The sequence below is a fragment of the Motacilla alba genome, chromosome 18, assembly GCF_015832195.1.
Source record: "Motacilla alba alba isolate MOTALB_02 chromosome 18, Motacilla_alba_V1.0_pri, whole genome shotgun sequence".
Taxonomy (NCBI): Eukaryota; Metazoa; Chordata; class Aves; order Passeriformes; family Motacillidae; genus Motacilla; species Motacilla alba.
In genome coordinates this window covers 8,954,317-8,975,510 of record NC_052033.1, presented here as the reverse complement: position 1 = coordinate 8,975,510, position 21,194 = coordinate 8,954,317, and the positions used below count along the sequence as shown (strand labels likewise).

At 44.2% G+C, this 21,194-nt stretch overlaps 1 protein-coding gene across 3 annotated transcripts in view; it reads left to right on the top strand.

Moving 5' to 3' along the window:
• PRKCA (protein kinase C alpha) overlaps nucleotides 1-10,232 on the top strand; it is a 145,680-nt gene extending 135,448 nt beyond the window's left edge. For 2 of the 3 annotated variants that reach the window (XM_038156966.1, XM_038156965.1), the window contains 3 exons: nucleotides 929-1,036; nucleotides 3,464-3,604; nucleotides 8,091-8,255. In XM_038156966.1, coding sequence (XP_038012894.1) covers nucleotides 929-1,036; nucleotides 3,464-3,604; nucleotides 8,091-8,255 — 414 coding nt within the window. Of the gene's footprint in view, nucleotides 1-928; nucleotides 1,037-3,463; nucleotides 3,605-8,090 lie in introns of all 3 variants that reach the window. The other variant, XM_038156964.1, reaches the window with a different exon arrangement.
• The last annotated feature ends 10,962 nt before the right edge of the window (nucleotides 10,233-21,194 follow it).

The window sequence follows — 21,194 nt, the reverse complement described above, 5'->3', positions numbered from 1 at the left end:
TTGGAAATGTGCTCAGTTACAGACCCCTCATTCTGCACAGTTAATGAGAGGCTGCTCTGAGTCACTCGGGTGGGGAAGCAACACTGTGCTGCAAGAAATGGCAGAAAAGCACCAACTTGAAGGAGTTCTCAGTCTTGAGGTGAAAAGGATTCCTGCAGTTGGCTTTCAGGAAGTGTAAGGTAAAGGCAGGCATTTCCCAAGCTTCAAACATACATCTGTAACAAATGCCTTTAAGAGTTTCTCTGCAAAATTCCAGTGCACATTTAAAAAGTTCTAGTGTGTAGCAAGTGCAGCTGTTACCATTTGCAGGCTGAATTGCAGTAGTTGGCCATCTGAATGCCTTTGGGGAAAGGAGATTTGCCATTAGCTGGTTCTTGCACAGGGCCCATATCCTGGGGATTTATCCATGGGCACTTTCCCACCCCTCTATTTTAAAATATAGTGCAGCCCTTTCTTGTGATAGTCTCAGCAGCAGAATCTACAGCCAGGACATAAAACAAACTGGAGTTCAACTGGAATTAAGTGAGGAATGGATGTACCTTAGCACAAGGTAATTGAAACTTATTCTCCAAACTTCACCCTTTGAAGTATTTTGTCTGTCTGGTGCACAGTAGCTTTAAAAACTGATTAAAGCTGATCACAAAGATAATCCTGCACACATTTCATTAACCTGGCTGCTATTCTGGGGACAGAAATGAACATTTCTCCTTGATTTTAATCTGAGACTGTCAAACACTAAGCTTCTGGGTCAGCAGATATCCAGACTGCAGATTGCTGTGGGTTTGGGGATGTTCCTGGACCAGGAGCACTGCTGTATATGGATCTCTTTGGGCATGGTGTTGTCATGCCATTTCATAAAAAGTGGAGAATTTAAAAGCACAAGAAGGCAAACTGAGTAAGTTACTCACTTGTGATTTATTTTCAACAGCCTCCATTCGATGGGGAAGACGAAGACGAACTATTCCAGTCCATAATGGAGCATAATGTTTCCTACCCAAAATCACTGTCCAAAGAAGCAGTCTCCATCTGCAAGGGGGTGAGATAAAATGTTATTTATCATTAAGTTCCTTTTTGGCAGTCCTTGTGAGTCACTGGGTTTGCCTGGCTCTGACACAGCACTGTAGTATTTTAAAGTGCAACTTCTGTCAGGCAGTGCTGAGCTGTGTTGTCACTTGGTGTCACTGGTAAGTGCTGGGCTCTTCCCACTGTGCCTGTTTGTTTAATGGAAAGAACAAATGTCAGAATCAGTGGCTGCCAAATGCAGAGCAGAATTTATAAACAGGACCATGGTGTGAAGAGTCTCCTCCTGCTTTGCCTCTCGACCCACAGCAGCACAGCCCCGATTCTGCAGGGTGAGATTTCTCAGCTTGGCTGGAGATACTCCAGCCAGTCCTCAGCCCAGAATGCCTAATGACAGGATCAGAGCACTGGAGTTTAGGAGAATCGTTTTTAAATGTAGATGAAGATGAGCTTATGTAAAAATCTTTAGCATAAGTGCAAGGAAACCATAGGGAAATTCTGACCCAGTGGTACCTGTGTGGCCTAAATTTGGTCTTAGATACTAAATTTTTCTTTTTTTTTTTTTTAACTTTTGAGGAAAATAATAGATTTGGCTTCAGGGGATTAGCCTCAGAAAAAAAGAATTAATTTGACTTTCCTTTGACTCCATGTGATTCTCCAGAGCACCATCAGTCTGCAGCTTTTCCAATCCACCGCCTGTAATGGGTTATTTGATGTCTGACTTACACTGATAAAACACCACTGCACTTAGTTAATTTGGTATTTACATTCTTCCTATCCTTTTCAACCATTTATGAAGTATTATACATGAGCTGGATATTAGTCCATTAAAGAAAATCATCAAGGAAAAGGTGTTTGGAACAAGAAGGTAAAATGAAAGGCCATGCTAATTTTGGAGCTTATCCCAGTGTAGATGTGCTGGCCAACAAAAAATAAACATGATGTATTTTTGTAAAGTACATTCAGATTGCTGCCTTGTCGTGACAATCACATATTCAAACAGCACAGTCTGAACCTGATGAAATTGCCCTGCTTTCAGCTCCCCTGTTTGCTGCTTCTGTTGCTCATGTCAAGGGAGAGCAGAAAGCTAAAATTACCCTGCACCTTGAGATTTTGGGCAAGTCTCTGTGATACTGACATGTTCTTCATCTGCTTAACTGACAAATTGATCTCAGGTTTCAGTGGGAGTTTTTCCTGAGCTAAGAAGTCAATATGAGAGAGTTTCTGACCCTTGCAGTCAGTGGTAGCTCAGCAATCCCAGGACTGGGCACCATTGGGCATGACAAACGTGCCCATTCTGCTCTTGGAATTGATTTGTCTGCTTGACTTCCATTCCACTGATTGAGAGTTTGTTGGTTTTGGTAAATGCAGCAACTTTGGAAAGAATTAAAACTACTGGAATCAATACTCCCATTTTCTTTTATCACCTACTGTTAAAGCAAGGGGTTTGGAAAAGATAACAAAAATGGGAACATTGCTGTTAATCTTGAAGAAGGCTGTGATTCCTGCCCAGTGCACAGCTGCTTCCCAAACCTGCTTAGAGTCACTTTTATTTTAGGTTCAAAATTGGAATCGGACCAACTCAACATTTGGAAGGAGAATAAAGTGGTACTGAGGTTTTAAGAAGATCTGTTGAGGTATCACTCCCAGCAGTACATTAATCATATAGCATTTGTAAAAGAGCTTTAAAAGGTCCCCACGAAACTGGAAGTGAGAGTTTAAGGCTACATTGCACAATTCCCAGTGTACACACCAATTGCAAAATGCTGAGGAACTTGTTAATTAGGGAGCACATTCCAATTTCTAATCACGCCAGGCTGGTGGGTTTGGGGCTGGTTTGTTTCCCCAAGTCTGTTTAATCTCTGTAACTGGGGATGGTATTGACCAGGATGTCATTAAGAATGCAAGGGAGGAAACACAGATTAGATGTTGTCAGCTGAGTGCCAAAGAATTGGAGGCTCTGTAATGAGATGTCTTGAACAAGCCCCAGAAAAATGAAATGGGAGTGTGGGGGGGTTGTACTTCATGGAGCTTTAGTGCATTGGAATTTATGATGTTTAATTGATTGTTGAGATAGGGCAAGCAGCTATTCTGGAGATCTATAAGACTGAGCTGAGAGACTGGAGGTGAAATTCAGGAGTGAGTTGTGAGTTGTGAGCCAGCAGGGATGGCAGCATGTCCTGGGCACCACCTGCACTTCCAGCAGCAACCTCTGCCCAGCAGGAACAATTTCCCCAGTGCAGCCCCTAATTTTGCTGCTGATTTGCTGTCCCCAGTGATGAAGCAATAAAGTTCTTCCAAAAATTCATTTTTCCTTTTCAAAACAATTTTATTAGCAGTGTGTATCTTTATGAGAGGAGCCAGAGCACTGCAGGCAGGGTGAAGTCCCTCTCACTTCCCTTCCAGCATTAAACTGAATAGTTTGCTGTTTTCTTCCCAACAGCTGATGACTAAACATCCTGCGAAACGCCTTGGCTGTGGCCTGGAAGGTGAAAGAGACATCAGGGAACATGCTTTCTTCAGGAGAATTGACTGGGAAAAATTGGAGAACAGAGAGATTCAGCCACCTTTCAAACCTAAAGTGGTGAGTGAGATGCCAGAGGTCCAGATGCTTCACTGTCCCATCTGGGTCACCAAAACTGATTCCTTAAGGAGCTGGAACAGAGGCTAGATGGAGTTAAGGGGAATAAGGAGGATATTTATTGAAGAGCCTTCAAAGGCCACACCCCGGCAGTACCAGAGCCACAGCCATGTCTCTGCCTGGATGGCTCCAAGATGGGAGCAAAAGAGAGCTTGGTCACAAGATCTCACATTTTTATAAGTTTTGGTCCTTTTGCATATTGGAGTTAATTGTTCAGTTACAGCTCCAGACCATGCAGTCCCATCCTTCTTGTTTTTCTCTCTTCAGCCCACGTTGTTTGTGCTCTTGGGCCTGAGATCTGAATCAGTTGTCCTTGGTGCCCAGCTAGAGAAGGAATTGTTTTGTCTCACCACTCTGTGAAGAGAGCTCACCATCCCTTTATATGAAGCCCAGACCCACACACTAAAGCAGCACAGAATCTGAAAAATGAAAAGCTAAAACCTGAGGCATCATTTCCCTCACTGGCTGTGGCTGCAGCCCTGCTCCCATTGGGCTGGGGTTGCTGCTGCAGATCTGGGCCATGGCTGAAACGAGGCCATTTGATGAGGGCAGAGCTGTCTGGGAGCCTGCTCATCTTTTGGTGTAACCTGGGGAACTTTGTGCCTTGCAAAAAAAGCCTCACAGTTGTTTGAGGCCTGCGTGGATGGTCACACACCACGTGAGGAGCTGAACACAGGGAAAATTGGCACATCCACATCAGCCGCTTGAGACTGCTCATAAATGAGGTTAACAACTGTCTCCTCTGAGCAACATCTGAAGTCAGGATCTGACTGAGGGATTTGGGTTAGAGAGGTGAATTTCTGCATGGCTGACTGCCCAGCACAGAGGGTTTTATTCCCTATCCTACACCGATGTCTGCTCAGTTTGCAAGATTAATCCCTGGTTTATTTTCCATGTTCATTACTGGTTTGCACACATGTAACTATAGGAACATTTTAGAAATCCAAGCTAGTGGAAAGATGTCCTTACCCTGAGAGCTGTTTGCATAATAGAATTGGAAGAGCTTTGCTTCTTGAGCCAGAATTTCTTTCAGCATGTACTGTGCTTCACTGACAGGCAAGGAGAAGAGTTTGCCCACAAGAACACAAGCTTTAAGGAACAGCTGTAAATTGTTATGTCCTAACATTGAATCTTTCTTCTCTAACCCTTTTATTTTTCAGCTGAGAATCCTAGCTGGCTTTAGCACTTCAGGTGTAGGATGACTGCTTTTACACTGATTTATTTGCCAATACAGACATACCAGTGTCTGTCACAAACTAATGAACAGAGGGATGCCAATACCTGAATTATTCTTCACTTTTTTCATACTAATTACTTTTTTTTGCATGAACAGGAGAAGAGTTGAAGCTGAGAAGGGTGTTTATTGCTAAAGGAAATACTTTTTTGCTATGGTGTGGATTTTGCAGGCAGGGAAGGGTGTAAATAAGTGAAGAACTTGCGTGGTGCTGCCAGCCAACCCTTCCCCAGAGCTGGCTGTGCAAAGGGGAGCTCTTAGAGCTTCTTTTATTTGAGATTTTTATTGCATGCTTCTCAAGTCAAATTTAAAGCTGATCATAAAGCAGATCTACCTTCACATCTGTAAGTTTTATTAGCTCAGGAGCTGGGTGCTTAGACTCTCCTTGAAGTTAAAAGTAACACCAGCATGAAGGTGCTAAAAGCTTGAAGTGTGGTCTGGTTCCATCAGCGCTTCCTGGCAGGTCCTGGCTCCTCCTCAGAGCAGCTGTGCTCTGTCTCCCTGGTTATCATGACCTGGTTTGTTTGCACAGGCTGCTATTAAAATACACCGAGGCGGATTCACACGGAGCCCGACTCTCCTGGACAAAAATAACTTCAAATCCAAGTCCAGTATTTACATACCCTATGCACAACTCATTTATGGTGATTGCTGACTCTATGTTTATCAGTATTACACAGTTACAGAATCGTTTAGGTTGGAAAAGACCTTTAAAATCATTGAGTTCCAACCATTATCTCAGAACTGCCAAGCCCACCACTAACCCATGTCACTAAACACATCTACACAAGTTTTAAATCCCTCCAGGGATGGATATTGATTTTAGAAAGCAAAAAACACACAATCCTTAATCTGTTTGAAGATATGGATGTATTTATAGGCTTTGTTTGGGGTGATTTTTTTGGGAAACCTTTGTAGGTGCATTTTCTCTAGGAAGTGCTTTCCTGCAGGAATAATCCTGCTGCTTCCCCACTCCTCACTCGAACACAGGGCTGCAGATTTTGGGACAGCAGTTGGGTGCTGTAAATAACATGTTCCCTTCCAGACTGACATTTCACAGGCTATAGGCATAGACTGATTATTTGGCAAGGACAATTTACTCGTATTTCCAAGTTTAGGAGTTTGAGGAGTCCTGTAATTTCAGTTGTACTCTAATAATGCTTTAAGGTTCAGTGCTACTCTTTAATGTGAAGACAAATACATCACTGAAGATACAAATTTATTTATAAGTTACTCTATTTGCACCCAAAATATACCCCTATTTCATGTGATTTATTTCTTAGCCTCTACTAGCCTAAGCAGTGTGAGAGACCTAATGATCTCAGGAACTTTGGGTTCAATGTCCAGCTTGTTTGAATACTTTCCATTAGTTGAAAAAAGAAGAGGAAAAAAAATTTTTAAAAGAAAGAAAATAGCATAATTTTTTATTGAAGGATGATGCTTATCTGTAGAACATCTTTTTTACCAAAAAAATTCCTTTTTAGCAATTAAAAAAATTCTTTTTGTGGCTGCTCTGAGCTGGCTGTTGTGTCTCCAAATTAATTCCACTTAATTTGGGGCTACATGCCAATAATTCAGAGGTTTTCTGCTTGTCAAAGTTCAACTCTTTCCATTCTTGTTTTCCAGAGATTCTGTCCCAAAATGCAGAGGCTCAGTGGGCACCAAGGCATTTGATGGGTGCAGAACCCTGTGTGGAGAAAACAGAGCCCCGTTAGCTTGGCCATGGCGCAGTGTCCCTGTGCTGGTGTTCTTCCAAGGCTGGACAAGTGTCCTCTGTGAGCACTGGGCTCCAGGACCTCATGGTCTGAAGCAGGAGCCAGTGTGTGCCTGAGGCAGCAGAAGTTCTTGACAGCTCAGCTCAGATGGCAGGGCCAGCCCAGCACCTGCCAGGTGCTCTGTGGGAAGGCTGGAAACTCTGCCTGGGCTGTTTCCAAACCTCTCACTCTGAATCCCCTCAGTGGGCCCCTCTCCAGTATATCGTCCTACAAATGCACAGATTTACTCATGTTGCATTAATTTAGAAAAAAATCAATATTTCATAGTGGTCTATTCTACAAGCCATATTCTGCCCTTGCTGAGTTACCCTCTGAGTCTGAAGTAATAATGGAATTTTACCCTTTATATCCACATGCAGGGATGTTAAAGGGATGGATAGAGAGGAAAGGGTGAGGAACAATGGGAAGAAACATTCACCACCTTTATCCCACACCTGCTTTGTCCAAAGATCTGTTACAGTAGTTTTGGGATGAGCACATTTACCAGTTTCATCTCTCCACACTATTTAATGCCTGATTTTCCTCAAATATTCTTTTTTTTCTTGCACATAAGATAATTTCATTCTGGTTTCACCTTCCTATTTTTAAGCATGCTTCTGATCATACTTCCCTGCTTATCAAGTCTTTTCTGCATTCCTCCAAACTCTTCTTTCTGCAAACCTGGTTTCTCTTGTTTTCTGTTCTGAAGGAGTTGTGCTCAGGCTGTAGCTATATTTAACCCCCTTCTTGGCTGGACTTTGCCCAAAAATGAGTCTCTTAAGAAAATAAAGGAGGAAATCTTTGACAGCAAGTTTTGGAACAAGGACCTGTCCCAGGATGTGCTCCCTGCCCAGCCCTCCTGCCATCCCAAGGACTGAGGCCCTGCTATAATTTATAAATTTATAGGAGTTCAGTGAATTTGTAGGAATCTATGAATTGATAAATTTCTAAATCAAAATAAATTAATGAATTTATAGGAATTCAGGAGTTCAAAGCCTGTTCAGTGAAAACTCAAAGCACATTAATGAATTGCATTAAGCTTTTTGCAGATTGTAAAAGAAACAGAGACTAACACGAAAAATTTAATTTTGTATGATAAGGCTTTCAAAAAGAATGAAACAACTTGACAAAGAAAGTATCTCTTGCCAACATATGTTTATCAAAATATTTCCTTTTTCCTTTTGTATCCCAGTAATGCTGAATATTTAAGCCTCTTTATCTCGTCACCTCATGCTGATGGATGGAAACCTTTCTGACTGCTTTTTATCAGGAAAAATTAAAACTTCACTGCTTGTCTGGGATTTTTTTTGTCAAAATGTCTGAAAAGAAAATTTTCCCTCAACTACTCATAAGAAACATGCCTTGCGTGTGTCCTGACAACTCTGCTGTTGTATTACTGGCTTTTTTCAGCCTTTTTTTCTGCTTTTCTCTTTCCTTGCAGTGTGGCAAAGGGGCTGAAAACTTCGATAAGTTCTTCACACGAGGACAGCCGGTGTTGACGCCTCCAGATCAGCTGGTCATTGCCAACATAGACCAAACAGATTTTGAAGGGTTCTCTTACGTCAACCCCCAGTTTGTGCACCCCCTTGTAGAAAATGTAGCATGAAACAGCAGAACAAATCCCGCCGTGGGGAACAGTTGTAACCCTACAATTTTTAGGCTTTCGCCTCGTTGATTCCATTTGGGCCTGGAAATTGTAGGGTTAGAGGGTGGAAGATGAGGGAAGGGCCACTTAGTCAGGATTTGGGCTTTGCAGCAGCGATGTTGTCTTAACAGGAGATAAATTAGTGTACGGTGCCCACTTTTTCTTCTAGAAGTCGCCACTGACTTGTCGAAACTTACCCATGTTTTGGTACGTTCTACATTTTGTAACTTCCCACTGTCCTTTTGCTCCCTTTTCCACTCTGTTGTGTTGGAAAAACATCTGACACGTGGTCTGAATGAGAAGCCACCTCGAGTATTAATTCCTTGGGGGTGGATGCCAGGATGTGGGAGCTCCTCCCCGCGCACGTGGAGACCTCAGGGGCAGCACCAGAGACTGAGCGGGGTCAGCTCCAGGGGGGAGAGGCATTGCAAAAACATCACTGAAAGTGTTTGCAAAACACGGCAGGAAAAAAATAGTTGGGAATGGGTGGGAGGGGGGATGAAATCAAATTAGACCCGAGGCTTGGTGAACCGATCCTGTAAAATCCCAAATAAAAGCGCTGAGGTGGTGGCCACGTCTCTAGGATTTGTGCTAGGAGTAGCATGTGATACACTTGAGGGTGAAATTTTGTCTTTAATAATAATAATAATAATGATAATAGTAATAATTTTAATAATACTTTTGTGAATTTTTAATCTCCATGAGATTATTCTGTGATCCAGGGTGCCATTGTCTGTTCAGTTGGTTTCATTTACACCACTCCTCAAGTTTACTGTTAACTGGTTCTAATACCAATATTTTACTATGAAATTTATTAACCTGGAATGTAAAACAAGACTGTAATTCCTTATATCTTATTTACATGTGTCTATTTATAGTCTGCAGTGTAGGACAGTAAATTGAAGAAAGCATTATGTACACTAAATTAACAAAAAATGCAGCCCCAAGTGACTTCCTGATTTCTCCAGAATAACTCATGAAAATCAAGTGAGATTTAGTCTTAAATAATCGGTTTTAATTCAGAAAACTTTGGGCTGTAGAATAATCAAGCCTGAAAAAAGCAGCACCTAAAACTTGTTTTATTGATAGAATGGAATTTAATACGTCTTACATATGCTTCATGCAATGAATTTTGCATGTTTAGTAATAACTCTTAATGATAAGGGTTAATAATAAGCAGATCTATATTATTGACATAATCGTATCAAGCATAAAGAGTATTATAAAAATTTTATAAAACAACTTGTGCTTTATTTGTGAAAGTTCTTGTTCTGAATGACACCATTTAGATTTAGCTAAATGTTTTCTTGCTATTGTTTTGATTTTTACTTTAGGTTTTGAATATTGTTACTGGCTTAGGGTATAATCTCTTTTTTTTAAAGTAGATATACTTTTAAATAATAATTGCTACCTGCAGGTTTTATACGAGGTTCAATTAGGCTTTCATTTCACATCTGCTTATTACTTGCAGAGAAGGAAATAGACTTTATTTGCAATGATGAACACTGTAATTAATGCAATCTTCTCCTCTCCTATCACTTAGATAAAAAATTTTGATATTTCCTCTTACTTCTTACCAGAAGATATTAACTCAAATATCAGTAAATAATGTTTTGTGCATATTTTGGTTTTGTTACAGCATGTAAAATAGTAGTTGGTGCATTTCCCTTTTTTTTTTCCTCTCCTGCCTTGATCCCATTAGCAGCCACAGGCACTTTTTGTCTGTCAGATGTGCATGATGATGCCAGAAGCATGATGTCTCTGTTGCTGCATGCAGACTGATTACAATTTTTCCAGCATGTAAACATATTCAAAAAGTAAGATATTTGCCATAAAATACTTCAATTTATACTAGAATATGTAATGGGGTGGGGTGGGAGGGGAACCTACTTTCTAATCATCTTTTATGACAATAAAACATGGAACCTGTGCCAAAGATTCTGTCAGAAAGATCCAATCCTGCCAGGTGGGAGCCAGAGGGGTGGGTGGGACCTGGGGGTGTCCTGGGGGAGCTGGGCAGTTGTTGAGGGACACGTGGTTGGATGTGAAGGGTGACAGTGGCGAGCTTCTGCCCCTGCAGGGCCCCTGGGAAACGTGGCTTTGGGGCCAGGATGTGCAATTTCCACACTCCAGAAGTCCAACTGTTGCCCTGTCTCAGTCCTTTTGTACCCCCAGCACCCACCAGGAGCATCCTGGAGTGATCAAAGCCTGACATTCCAAGGTGTGGCTCATGAGGGGCGTTGGCCAACTGACAGGAACTCAGATCATTGCCTAAACAAACAGGACTCCAAACTTTCCAAACATTTCAGGAGTACATTTTTTAAACTGTTCTGTGTCAAATATGTTGTCATCCAAGACTGGGAGTTCATTTTCTCCTTTGTGTATTATGTACTTCAAAAACAATGATATTCACCATGAAGCATGTGGCCAAATGCAGCAGTCATGACTTCTTTTTTTTTTTTTTTTCTGAATATTATTAGCCTGGCAAAGTTTAGTAAAATGCTGTAGAAGACAATAGATTGAATTAAGGTAAGAGATTATTGAGTCTCAGATTTTATTAAAGAAGGGGCTCTCAGCTATGCCAGTCTGCCAAGAGGTGCCATTGTGCTTGTTTTAAAATGTGAAGTGAAAAAGACACTTTTGAAAAAGGAAAATACAGGGAGAAATACCAGCATACAGGTTTGGGGAGTAAGCAAAGCAGAACAGGGGCAGAACTGGACCAAGGCAGAGACCAGGCAGGAGATAGATGTTCCCACAGTTCTGTTTTCTTGATGAAATCTGAATTTTCCAAGAAGTCCCATTGCTGGCACAGCTGTGACAGTCGGTGCTGTTCACACCAGGACACAGCATCACAGGGCTGCTCTGGCACTGGGACAGGGCTGCTCTGGCACTGGGACAGGGCTGCTCTGATATTGGGACAGGGCTGCTCTGACACTGGGACAGGGCTGCTCTGATATTGGGACAGGGCTGCTCTGACACTGGGACAGGGCTGCTCTGATATTGGGACAGGGCTGCTCTGATATTGGGACAGGGTTGCTCTGACACTGGGACAGGGCTGCTCTGATATTGGGACAGGGCTGCTCTGACACTGGGACAGGGCTGCTCTGATATTGGGACAGGCTGCTCTGATATTGGGACAGGGCTGCTCATTTTCTGGCTACTTCTCATACCCAGTTTCTTCAGCCCTTGTGTTTGTCTCCCAGTTTTTCTGGCATAGAAGCAGAAATTCCTCTTTAGTGCCATTACCTCGGGTCCCCGGGCTTGTGACAGACATGCTGCCTTCTGGAGGCTCCTGTTCCACTTAGGAAAAAGTGCTGTGAACTCATGGATCCTGCAGGAGCAAGGCAGGGTTGGATAAAGCAGGGATTAGTTGTGTTACCCCTCACTGCTCTTCCTGATGCCCTCACATGCTCTGACCTTTCCCGAGAACTCCCGCTGGCTGCTCAGAATCCAGAAACTTATCATAGCAAGGAAAACCTGAAGAATCCAGCCAGAACTTTCATATCTTTTCAGAGACAGATGTTATTTATATAATATTTTTCACAAGATTTGGTTTTCTAGAGAACATGTATCAACAGAAGGAGAGGAATTAGAGCTGCTTCTCTTTGACTTGTGTTTGATAGCAAGTGTAATCCCAACACCCACATTGCCACCAAGATTCCCAAAAGGCAAATTGAAAATTGTACTGCACTGAGGTTGGGGTGGAAGTTTTGGGAGCTGTAATTAAAAATTGTACTGCACTGAAGCTGGGGTGGAAATTTTGGGAGCTGTGTTTCCATCCCTGTGCTGCTCAAGTCCCAAATAGTTCTAGGGCAGCCCCATTCCTGCCAGGAGGGGCACAGGTTTGCCATGTAAAACTTCCAAGGGGTTTTCAGGGATTGAATGGGACTTGACTGCCTCCTAGGCAAATTCTGTCATTATTGAGGCATCTTTTGTGCACCTTTGAGTGACCAGAGCAGGGTGGTGGGATTCCAGGACGACCATTTCACCCACCAGCCAGGCTCAGTGCTCTGAGCAAGGCTGGCACATATGTGAGAAGGAGAGAGCACATTCCTATGATAAAATAGTCCTTCTTAATCCAGTTTGGAAGAGAAATGCAATTTCTGATTCTTCATTCTTTCCAGAAATACAATTGAATTTCCTTTTACAAACTGAAGAAAGTTCTTCTGGAAATCAGCTGTTAGTTTAAAAAAAACTCCTCACGTCTGAATGCTGCTGGCCTTTGAAATCCATCCTGTCTTTTGGGGTGAATCCAATTCAGTAATGCTGGGCTTCTATAAAATTAATAAGGTCGAGCAAGAGAGGAACTTGTCTTCTAGCTGGAAAGATGACACATCCAAGGGTGGAGTGGTACCAGTTGAAAAGTGTTTCTGAGCCAGTGCCTCTGGATGCAGTCCCAGTTAAATGCCATAGGAGACACATGCAGTGAGCAAGGGGGGCAGATCCTCCTTATTGTGCAAAGCATAGCATTGGAAATAATTAATAATAATCCAATAATAAAGCTTTGATACCAGTAGAAAGCATATCTACAGCATATCGAGTTTACAGTAGGCTTTTGGACCTGCCAGGAAACTTCTGGAAATATTTAATGTGATTTTCAGTTCTTTTAGTCATTAGCATAAGCTATTGTACATAGGGGTTTTGTCTCTTTGCAAACGTGAGTGTGGGCTGTGTTTGATGTGTCCCCTCTGTAGGTGGGCACTGAGCTGCCAAGTAGTCAAAAAGTAGACAAGCTAAAAAGCACTTTTTTCCCTCAGCCCCTCACTCATAGACGGGATGTGAAATAGCTGAGTTGCAGAAATAAGTAAGATTTGACTCCATGACATGCACGATTCCCTCACTGTGCCAGTAACAACTGGGAATGAAATAGCCTTATCATGAATAATGGTCATGCACTACAGCCCTCCTGGTCCCAGGAAATCCTTGAGAGGGAGAGGGCCACTTGTCAACCTCTCTGCCTCCCTTACCTCACTTCTAAATGGGGTGATACTGACTGACCCACAGGGAGGGGTGAGGACTTCTTAGGCAATGTTTCTAATTCACTTTTAACCTGAAAAGAGTTGTGTAAGTATTATTATAATATTTAATATTAAATCAGCTTCTTGGATTCACATGGTACTGCTGGCTATACCATGCTGTTTCTACTTTTTTATAGAACTTTAGTAACTCTGCTGAAACCGTTTGAAGAGAAATAAAATCAGATCTGATAAGTTTCTTACAGAATCTGGAGTCCAGCTTTTGTACCTGGAGTCAGGGTGTGATGGGGAGTGATGCTTGCTGATTGTGTGGGTCAGCTGCACTTACCTCTTTTCCAGCTACTGAGATTTTTATGTGCAATTTAAAAATTCCATGTGGATGGAAGTCTTAGCAGAACTGATAATTGGAGGGAGAAATTCCCTTTGGGTAAATAAAGTCAGCACAGCTGTTTTCTAGCACCGTTTTTACTGACTCCTGCTGAAGGAGGAGCTCTGTTCTTTGTGCAGCTGGTTTGTCCATGACAGGCTGATATTTTCTGTTGGTATTTTAATGTATTTCTGTGTTGTAAATGTGTCTTTGTGCTTCTTTTTTTTCCTTGTCTGTGACACCGTCGTTCAAATTTAAAAGAAAACTGCTCCAGAAGCTGTTTTTTTTTCTTCCACTGATGCCAGTTGACCTAAATAAATAAATTAAGTCTGTTAATGATTTGAAACAGTGCAGGATGAGTAGCAACAACATTGACACAGCTGCCATTGAAGCTCATTTCTCACTGGTTACATTGGACACTCTGCAGCTGATGTTTCATTAGTTTTATAATTAAAAATGGCAGGAACGTTTTAATTGAAAGGAAAATGGTGTTCATGATCTTTACAAACATTTTCCTGAGAACTATTTGAATTTCTTTTCCTTCTCTCTGAACCCCTTGGGGTAACACTGCCAAGGGCTCTGTCCTTCCAGATCTTCACACACTCCTGGCTTAAAAATCTTAAAATTAACAAACCAAACCCACAACAGCTTCCGAGGCAGCCAGGGAAGCACAGAGCTCCCTGGGTGCCGAGTGCTTGGCCAACAGCCCCCGTTCTCTGAAAATATTAATCCTACTGTGTGTTGTACCCACTGTTGGCCTTGGAGTACAAAAACAATGTTCTTGATGGGGTAATAAAAATTTAATCTATGGCTCGTTCCCCAAACCTTTCATTTGGTCTCTGCCATGTTATCAAAATGTATGTAAAAAAAAAAATTCAACAAAATGTGAAGCTCATTGGCTCTTTCTAAAATGTGCATTTCTCAACACTCTGTGGCTTTTACAACAATGCAGAGAACACCTGAAACTTGTCAAATGACTGTATGCTACTTAATTTTTTTAAACATTAAGTAATCCCACCTTGAGCTCATTAATATTTTTAATATTAAGACCAAAATCTTGTATTTATATGGAGGAGAACATTATTTATTTTCATGTCATTTGTCTGTCATTATGACATTTATTCATGTCACTTGCAAGATGCTACCAGAAAATTTGGAGAGGCCATTCATTTTTCAAAAGATTTTTTAAAAACCCAACCATTGGAAGTGTAGTGGGCAAGACTGATGTACAAATTACAGCATCTTTTATTTTTGTTTTGTTTCATAATTCGCAGTACCTTCAATCTTTGTTTGCATGAAATGCTTTTGTTAAGTATTAACTGTAGTTTCAAAGCAAGTGTGTATGAATAAAAACACTGATCATTACTTTTGTGAGAGTTTGGTCTGCCTTGATGACATTTCCTTTCAAAACTGACTCCCCCAGGCCCAGAGGCTGCAGAGAGGTTGGTGTGAGCAGCCACAGAAGTTGCCCAGTCTGGCCCTTGATTCTTCAGAGAGAGAATTTTAACCTGGGTTTTTGTTTTCAATTCTTGTTGATGAATTACCTAAAAAAGGTGGGTCTGGAAGGGGATTTCTGTGTGCTGACCTCGGTGCTGGGCTGCTCCAGGTGTGGCAGCCAAAGGGAAATCAGCCCCGGGAGCCAAAGGAGGTCTCAGATTGGAGGGGTTGGTTCAAAGCTCGATGTGGGACTTGGTGCTGGATAGATGTGACCTCCTTGGGAGCAGCCAGGCCCAAAAAACTCAAATTCAGTTTGTGTCTTTGAGTGTGGGAGTCCTGGGTGGTTTATTCCACCCTCTGCTGCTTCTTCCTGGGAGGAGGGGTTGTTTTAGTGATTGATACCCTAAAATTCTCAGCACCCAGAACTCCAACAGGCAAAATTAAAGGAAAATCTTTTAGTTTTGATCACTGATGACCCTCAGGGCCCCACCTGTGTGATGAAACACCTGATTTAGCACTCCTGGTTTGCCCTTGGGCTCCTGGGGGACCTGACAGGACCTCCCAGTCCCACCAGCCCCGTCCACCCCTCGTCCCCCAGCCTCATTCACACTGACATCATTGGTTTTCAAAACTTGAAAGCAATGTCCAAATATTGTGACAGCTTGACAGACAGCTCCCTTTCCTGCCTGCTCTCACAGGATTGAAGCTCATGCTGATTCAGTTACTGGGTTTGTTTCGTTTGCAGAAGTCTGGCTGAGTTTGCCCTGAGGAATGGTTGAAATTCCGGGGTTTTTTCCAAAGACCAAGTGTTTCCAGGCTACTTCACATCTGTCATCCAATGTTCTCAGCTTCTAAAGCCCATGAACACCTTGGGAGCTTTCTGCAGATGTGTCTTTAGGGACACATCCCTGCCCTGAGCTCGTGGACACAGAGTTGGTTCCTCCAGGGCGGGAGGAAGGGGGTCCTGAGCTCTCCATTCTTGCAGAGCTGCACCCCCAGCCCCTTGGCTGGCCAGGATTTGTGGCCAAACCACCACAGAGCCCATTCAAGAGGCTGTTGGCTTTTGGGGTGGCAGCTAGAACATGAGTTTCTGAACAGGCAGAGCCACGGGTGGCTGGACATGGACTCACAGGGTGGGAGAGCTGCTGGCTACCCCATGGCCACACTCTGCACCCTCCCACCTCAGACTGGTGGTCTCATGAGCAGGACAATCCCTCAGCTCACAGTGGGATGAGTCAGCTGTCACGAGAGGGTGGTGAGAGCCTGCGTGGGCTGCTCTGGTGTGATGGGGTGTGGGAAAGGGGAAAATGCCTGTAACAGTGCCTCTTGGACTCTTTCTAAGCAGGCAAGATTAGGCTGGTGGCTCCGGGGAAAATGAAGTGTTAAAAGCTCCTGCAGGAGCGGCTGAAGCTCTCCATGCCTGCCACATGAGAGCATCTCCATCAGGAATGTTCCCAGCACCATAAATCACACCAAGTGTTCGTGCCTGCCTCCCCCAGCCCCAGCCTCCCTTCAGAGATTTGGGTATTTGATTCAGAAATCTCAGAATATTTTTGCAGAGCTGGTGTGTGAGCTGCAAATAAAACCAGCTCCTCCGAGAACTGCTGGGGTAGCTGAAATGATGACTGCATTAATTACCACGAGGTAATTACAGTCCCACCTGCTCCCCGGGGAGCCTGGTAAAGCAAAGGCAAATCAATCAGGGGCCCAAATCAGGACAGCTGTTGCCATGTGGGGATAGCTTGTCCTCAAAGGGATGTTTTCCCTGGCTGCATCTGCCACTTGTCACCTTCCCAAAGTGGTGCTGCACCCAAAGAAATGGGGATGGGATGAGGAGAGCAGTCAGTGGCAGGGCTGGACCCACAGAGTTACCTGCAAAGGTGCTTTTTATTACTTTTTTTTCCTTCTTTCGCAAAAGAAGGGCATGGAATGAGGCAGGTCTCACGGGAAATGAGTCAAGGCTGTCTCCTTCCCTGGGGACTTGCTGCATTTGCTGCCAGGGTGACAGTGTCAGACAGCAGCTGCCACTTCCAGTGCTCATTACTGGTCCCTGAGTCAGTGCCTGACATCCCAGCAGAGGTTGTTGCACAGTCTGATGAAGGACAGGAAATAATTCCAAAGCCAATTTAAAGCACCCTACCTGGGTGAGGAGAAAAAAAAAAGCCGAACAAACAACTCCACAGTGGAAGTTTCATTAGAAATATTTTAGATCTTACTCTTGCCCATCAAGGTTGGCAAAAATCACTTTTCTCTTTACATGCTGGGAATGAATTTTGTGTGTGTTTTTGAGAGAGAGAGAGAGTTTGGCCCACATCTGTCCTGTCTTTCCTGGTTTTCCTATCTGGGGCCTTGATCCCTCCCCCCTTACCTTGCTCCTTTATTCAGAACACTTCATAAAACTCAGTGCCCGTAACAGGGAGACTTCCTAATCCATATAAAACATTGTGCAATTTATATAAAACCTCATTAAAGCTTCAACATTTCCAGGGACACCTCCAGAAAAACACTCTTTTAACAGGATGCATTTGCTCCTCCTTCAAGTGTAACTGTGTCTGGGACACTGACTAGGGGTGATTTCAGGAAAAATCCACCAGAAACAGCTGTAAAAGCAACCAGCAAAGGCAGAAGGAAGGAAAGGCCAGCAGTGAGAGCATCCCAAAACCCCTTGGATCAGTTCCTGGTCCTTTTGGGATAAGTCATTTAGCATTCTTGTGCCTGATTGACACTAACATCATTAAAAGGTTGGTAATGAATTTCAGTGCTATATAAATCACACGGAAAACTATTACCCTTAATACAAGCGTTACGAGGCTTTAATAATTAATGTCATCTAAACCTCCTTCCAAAACATGACCTTTGAAATCAGATTGCTGTGGCCAGAGCCATCCCTCACCCTGCAGGCAGCTGCTTTCCAGCCAGCCTGGTGGCTCCCGTGGGGCTGTGCTGGGGAGCCTGGATGGGTCCAGTTCCAGGAGCAGCTCCCAGAGGGAACCTGTGCTGGTGGAAGCTCCACTCCTTGTGCAGCAGGATAACAGAAAACACCAGCAGTGAGAAAAAAAGCACTGCCAGCATCAATTCCAGCTTGTGTCATTGTAGGGCACTGCCCTCAGGGTGAAAGGGGGAGATGTGGACACTCCTTGCTCTTTCGTGCTCCTTCCCTCCCGTGTAGGGATGCTCCGATCCCTGGGCAGCCTGGGGTGCTGGTGCCTGCCAGGGGCTAAAGCTGCACCTGGAAAACTCCTGAACTGGCCCATCCTCCTCTTTTATCAGCTCAGTTTAGCCCCAAATGATGACAGAGGGTATTTTATTTTAAATAAAATCTCTAACTTGCATTCACACGTGTGCCTTTGTTGTTCTGTGAGTCAGAGCTGCTCGGGGAGACTGCGAAAGGCTCCACGCATTTATTTTTTTTCAGGCTTTCACACAGCATGTGGGTGCTGGGTTAAAAATAATGTGGCACCTCTCCTTGAGCTTCCTCCCAAGCAGCGGATCCAGGCAGAGGGATGTGCAGGGGAAACAGCAAATGGAGCTGCAGCTCCAACAGCCCACAGAGTTAATTCCTTTAATTTAGTCATGGTGCAAGCAGGATGTGAAAACCCTCCCAGAGAGAGGGGAAGGGCTGGTGTTCTGTGGTGCTGTGAGTTTTACGTCTTTCCCTGTTTTCGGTGTTTGAAAAATAAAACAGCAACGCTGCTGGGGTAAGGAGCAGAAGTTGGGCTGAACTCCTTCCACACACAGGACCTGGCTGCTGCAGCCCATGCACCTGCACAGCGCTGTGAGTGCTGCAGGCGTGGATCCCAACGCCGAGCTGCTGGAGCCAGTGTGAAATACCCCACAAACACCACCCATGAGAAACAAAAATCTCAAAAGTCTCCCTCAGCAAGTGGTTCCCAGCCTCTGGGAGCTGCCCTGTGGGTTCCCTGGGCGTGGTGCTGGGGCTGCTCTGCATCTCAACCGTGCTCCGGTGCCCCCCCGAGCCTCCCCCCGGCCATGCTGCCCACGAAATGACAAAAAATAGCAAGAGCTGAACAGCTGGCACAGAGCAACCTTCACCTCCCACACCAGTCACAGCAGCTCCAGCATCCCAGCTTGTTGCATTCACCTGCTCGCTCTCCTCTTTGCTTGGGCAGACTCTGCAACTCCTGGCTTAGCTGAGCTCCCCTCCCTGTGCCCAAAATGCTTCTCCCAGCCTGGTGTGCAGGTAAAATTGCTCAGTAGCTGTTGTCTGACACCAGATCAGAGCCATGGGTGGGCTCAGGGGAGGCTGCCCTTTGCTGGGTGGATTTGCTGTCCAAATAATTCAGCACAGAACAAATTTGAAGGAAGAGGAGGGAAGGCAAACCTGAGGTTTTATACCAGTTGGTGGCCCAAGCTGACAGGACCAGACCTTTTATTTCATAATAACCTAAGTGCCTTCAAGGCAGCTTCTGTTGATAGGGAAAAGACCAGGAAAAAGCATCCCTGCAGATGTCACCTGTCAGCATCAAACCCTTGTAGCTGAAATGAGACGTGCCCACCACCCCCAGTGCACTGCTGACAGCCCAGGGAGAGCTGCTGTAACAAATCACTTCTGTTCTGAGCCACTAATGAAGCTCAAATCCCTCCTCAGTAATAAGGTTTGACCTTGGGTGCATCCTAAAAGCTGCTGCTGAGGTGTCCATGGAGCTTCAAGTTTCCACACTGATTAAAGGGTGGTACAAAAGGCTGCTGCAGTGGCCGAGGGCTGGCAGAGCTGCTGTGGCTGGGGCAGAGCCCAGCCCTGCAGAGTCTGGCACAGCTGTGGAACATCCTGACCTGGGCAAGGTCCCACCCAGCTTCATTTGCCCTGTGTGGCTGTGGAGGAGGATCCACAGGAGGAAACAGCCCAGAAGGAACAGTGAGAAGTGGGGAAGGAAAAGTGATGCTGCCAGCTGGTGTTATGAGAAACAATAAACTGAATCCAGCTACTGCAGGATTTGGCAAAGTCCTGCCCCAAGGCTTGGGGGATGCTGAGAAGATGCAAATTGCTGATTGCCCTGTCTGGGACAGCCATGCCAAGCTTCTGTCCAAGAGAAGGCTTTTCCACTTCACTGGTTTTCCCATCATCAGGGAAGTACATGCTCTGGGAAGGAATTCTGGAGAGCTGCTAATGAGGTGGGAGAGTTTAGCTGTGCTGCTGGGGTTTTGGGAGGCATCACTGCTGCTGTCTTTGATCCCGGCCCTGGGATGCTGTGGGAAACCCTTCTGGTGTGAGTGCTGCCATTGTGCACCTGCTTTGCCAGGGCAGGAGCTGCTGTGTGGGACAAGCAGCAGCAGCAAATCCACCCAGAGTGTTTCAGTGCAACTGCATCTGCATGGAAGCAAAGGGGAGGGGAAGAAACTGAAGCTCAAAATGTGTATTTCTAATTGATTATATGCATGGCTGCTGGGGGCCTCTCACACTGTGTGGTTAATTATGTCACTGTGTGAGCTGTGGCTTTATTTGTGCTGTACTCCAATGATCCTGCCCAGAGCCCAGGCAGCAGCAGAGCAGGTTGTCTGTCAAGAAAAATGAAGGTCTGCTTTGTTTGGGTTTCTTTTTAACAATATAGAGAAAAGAAGAACGACGAACAGCCAATTACTGTGATAAAATCATCTACCCTGATAGCACATGGGGAACATCCAGTCCTAACAAGCCTCCTGTAGATTTGTGATTTTATTGGCAATTCCCTGTTCATGATCTCCATCCCAGGGAAGCCTCTTTCTCCTGGGATCCCCAGAGGGCATTGCCCCTCTGGCTGCCTTTTCCCGTGCAGAATCCATTCTGCTGACCAAATCCCTGCTTTGTCCTTACTGTCAAACCCCCAGGGGATTTCCTGCTTTAAATTATTCCTCAAATGGGAATAAGAGCCCAGGAAAACATGCTGAATTCACTATAATTTAAGTATTGCTGTAACTTTGTGTGAAAGAACTTATTATTTTAGTTATATAAGTTATGGTATGAGTTTTGTAAGTATAAATATCCAGAAACCTCTTACTGGGGGGCAGTTTTCTACCAGTCTGGATCTGGAACTCGCCTAGTTTGGGCTCTACCATGTTCTGGTTGAAGAAATCCAAACCTCCACATCTGCATCAGCTTCTGTTCTTTCTGTAAATCAAACA